This window comes from Arachis hypogaea, chromosome 15 (assembly GCF_003086295.3).
Source record: "Arachis hypogaea cultivar Tifrunner chromosome 15, arahy.Tifrunner.gnm2.J5K5, whole genome shotgun sequence".
Classification (NCBI taxonomy): Eukaryota; Viridiplantae; Streptophyta; class Magnoliopsida; order Fabales; family Fabaceae; genus Arachis; species Arachis hypogaea.
Window position 1 is genome coordinate 22,800,062 of NC_092050.1, and position 3,093 is coordinate 22,803,154.

General features: G+C 35.1%; 1 protein-coding gene across 1 annotated transcript; it reads left to right on the forward strand.

The window, feature by feature from the left end:
- The first annotated feature begins 1,524 nt into the window (after window positions 1–1,524).
- LOC140179156 (uncharacterized) lies at window positions 1,525–2,613 on the forward strand. The gene is made up of 3 exons (XM_072217809.1): window positions 1,525–1,680; window positions 2,035–2,140; window positions 2,279–2,613. The coding sequence occupies exons 1-3, from the start codon at window positions 1,525–1,527 to the stop codon at window positions 2,611–2,613; spliced, it is 597 nt and encodes a 198-aa protein (XP_072073910.1).
- The last annotated feature ends 480 nt before the right edge of the window (window positions 2,614–3,093 follow it).

Below are 3,093 nucleotides of genomic sequence, written 5' to 3' on the forward strand. Positions count from 1 at the left end.
TAGTTATGCCTTTTGGTTTGAAAAATGCTGGAGCAACATATCAGCGGGCAATGAATGCTATTTTCATGAATTTATTGGAAAATTTATGGAAGTGTATATCGATGATGTTATGGTTAAATCGATTTCGGTGGATCAGCACATTAATCATTTAAAGAGAGCATTTCTTACTATGAGGAAGAAAGGATTAAAGATGAATCCTTTGAAATGTGCCTTTGGTGTATCGGCTAGAAATTTTTTGGGTTTTGTTGTTCATAAAAAAGGGATTGCCATCGATAAAAATAAAGCAGATGCGATATTGGCGTTATCTGCACCCAAATCGAAGAAAGAGGTACAATCCTTTTTGGGTAAGGTAAATTATCTTCGGAGATTCATTTCGAATCTTTCAGATCGAACTAGAGTGTTTGCACCTCTAGTAAAACTAAGGAATGATTCACAATTCGATGGACGATGGAACATCAGTTGGCGTTTGATTCTATTAAAATTTACTTATCTAAAGCCCCAATTATGGCGAATGTTCGACCATTGGAGCCCTTAAAATTATATATAGCAGCATCTGAAAATACTATAGGGTGTATGTTAGCCCAGGATGATGAAAACGGGCATGAGCGGACAGTTTATTACCTTAGTCGAGTTTTAACTAACATCAAAACGAGGTATTCCCCGATCAAAAAATTGTGTTTGTCTTTATATCATGCTTGTATAAAATTAAAGTGTTATATGGTGGCTAAATCGGTGAAAGTTATAGCACAAACTGATTTAATTAAATATATGTTGAGTTTCCTTATGTTAAGGGGACGTTTAGGGAAATGGATGCTGGCATTGACAGAATTTGATTTACAATATGTCACATCCAAAGCTGTGAAAGGACAGGTCATTGCAGATTTTCTTGTGGATAATTCGAAAGATCTGAATGACCAGGGGGCAAATGTAATCAAATTAAAAATCGATTATTGGAAGTTGTATTTTGATGGGACAAAACATAAAGATGGCGTAGGAGTTGGAATTTTAATTGTTTCACCAGAAGGAATTCCGTCAAAATTTTTATTCAAAATAAAATATCCTTGTTCGAATAATGAGGCAGAGTACGAAGCTTTGATTTTGGGCCTCGAGATCTTAATTAATAAGGGAGTTTCGGAAGTTCAGATATTAGGGGATTCTCAGTTGGTTTTAAAACAGTTATCCAAAGAATTTAAATGTAATGGTGAGAAGTTACAGAAGTATTTGACATTTGCTTGGGAGTTGTTAACTTCTTTTCAAAGAGTTTCTCTGATTCATATTCCAAGGATTCAAAATGAAATGGCTAATAAATTAGCCCAAATTGCTTCGAAGTATAAAATTAGCCCAGGAACCCTTGAGACATTGGCAGGTATTTGTCAGATTTTAGTACCTGCAGGTGAAAGAGAAGTTTTGTGCGTTGATAAATGGGAGGATATTGATTGGAAGAAGCCTATTGCTCAGTACTTAAAAGATCCCAGTATCCCAGTTGATAGAAAGATGAAATTGTGAGTAATGAATTTTGTTTTAATGGCTAATGAATTGTATAAGAAAGGTATCGATGGGAGTCTATCGAGATGTTTGGGTCAAAATGATCAAAATATTACTTCGGGTAAAGTTCACAATGGGATATGTGGTGCTCATCAGGCTGGAAAGAAAATGAGATGGGTGTTATATCGCAATCATGTATATTAGCCATCCATGATTAAAGATTGCATTGATTATACAAAAGCATGCCTAGAATGCTAGAAGCATGGCTCAATTCAACAAATCCCAGCATCCGAATTACATTCGATAATAAAGCCATGGCCATTTAGAGGTTGGGCTTTGGATTTAATTGGGTTAATTCATCCTCCTTTATCAAAACAACACAAGTTTATCTTAGTACCAATTGATTATTTTACAAAATGGGTTGAAGCGATTCCGTTGATAGAAGTAAGTTAAGGTGAGATAATAGACTTTATTGAGGAACATATTATACATCGATTTGGAATTTCTCAAACATTAAGTACTGATTAAGGAACGATGTTTACTGGTCAGCGGATTAAAAATTTTGTAGCTTCGAGAAATATTAATATGGTTACCTCAACTCCTTATTATGCACAGGCTAATGGGCAAGTAGAAGCAGCAAATAAGATTTTGATAAGTTTGATCAAAAAATATATTGAAGACAAGCCTCGAACATGGCATGAAACTTTAAGCTAAGTATTGTGGGCTTATCGAAACTCACCAAGGGGTTCGACTGGTACTTCACCATATAAGTTGGTATATGGTCATGATGCAGTGCTACCACTAGAGATAAATCTAAATACTTTAAGAATATCAAAGCAGAGTGATTTACCAGTCGATGATTACTGGAATGCAATGTTCAATGAATTGAGCGAGTTAGATTCGGAGCGACTTTTGGCACTCGATAACATGATTCGACAGAAAGCAGGTATCGCTCGAAGTTATAATTGTCGAATCAAGGAAAAGTCTTTTAATACAGGTGAATTGGTTTTGAAAGTTATTTTGCCAATGGAAAAGAAATCAAAATTTCTTGGTAAATGGTCCCATATTTGGGAGGGTCCTTTCCAAGTGATAGCTAGGAACATATTCGGGAAATACTTATCAGATTAAAGATATCGAGTCAGAAAGAGTAATTAACTCAATTAATGAAAAATAATTAAAGCAATACTATTGTTGGCAGAATTAAAAGTTCAACATGCATAAGTCTAGAAAATAGAAAAGATAGTCATACAGAGAGAAATGAAAAACTTCAAGGCGCTATAATTTTGCTAAATCAGAGCGAAGCTTTACTCTCCTGTTGGCCAGAGTTAAAAGCACTTCAGTTTGTTTGAATTTGTCAAACTGGATCTTTTTGAGTTGTTCTTCATATTCTTCTTATTTGGTCTGGATCGAAATAAGCTCCTAGATGAGATGTTGTTGTTCTTGTTGAGCGGAAGCTAGAGGCTTGGCTATGATAGCTCGTCTTTGACGAATTCTGGTAAGTTTTTCATTAATTTGAGCCAGTTCTGCTTCAAGTTTTGTTTCCTCTTTGTCATAAAAAGCTTGAACGAAAATAGCATGGGCAATCCTCAAATCGAATTCCTCACGAGA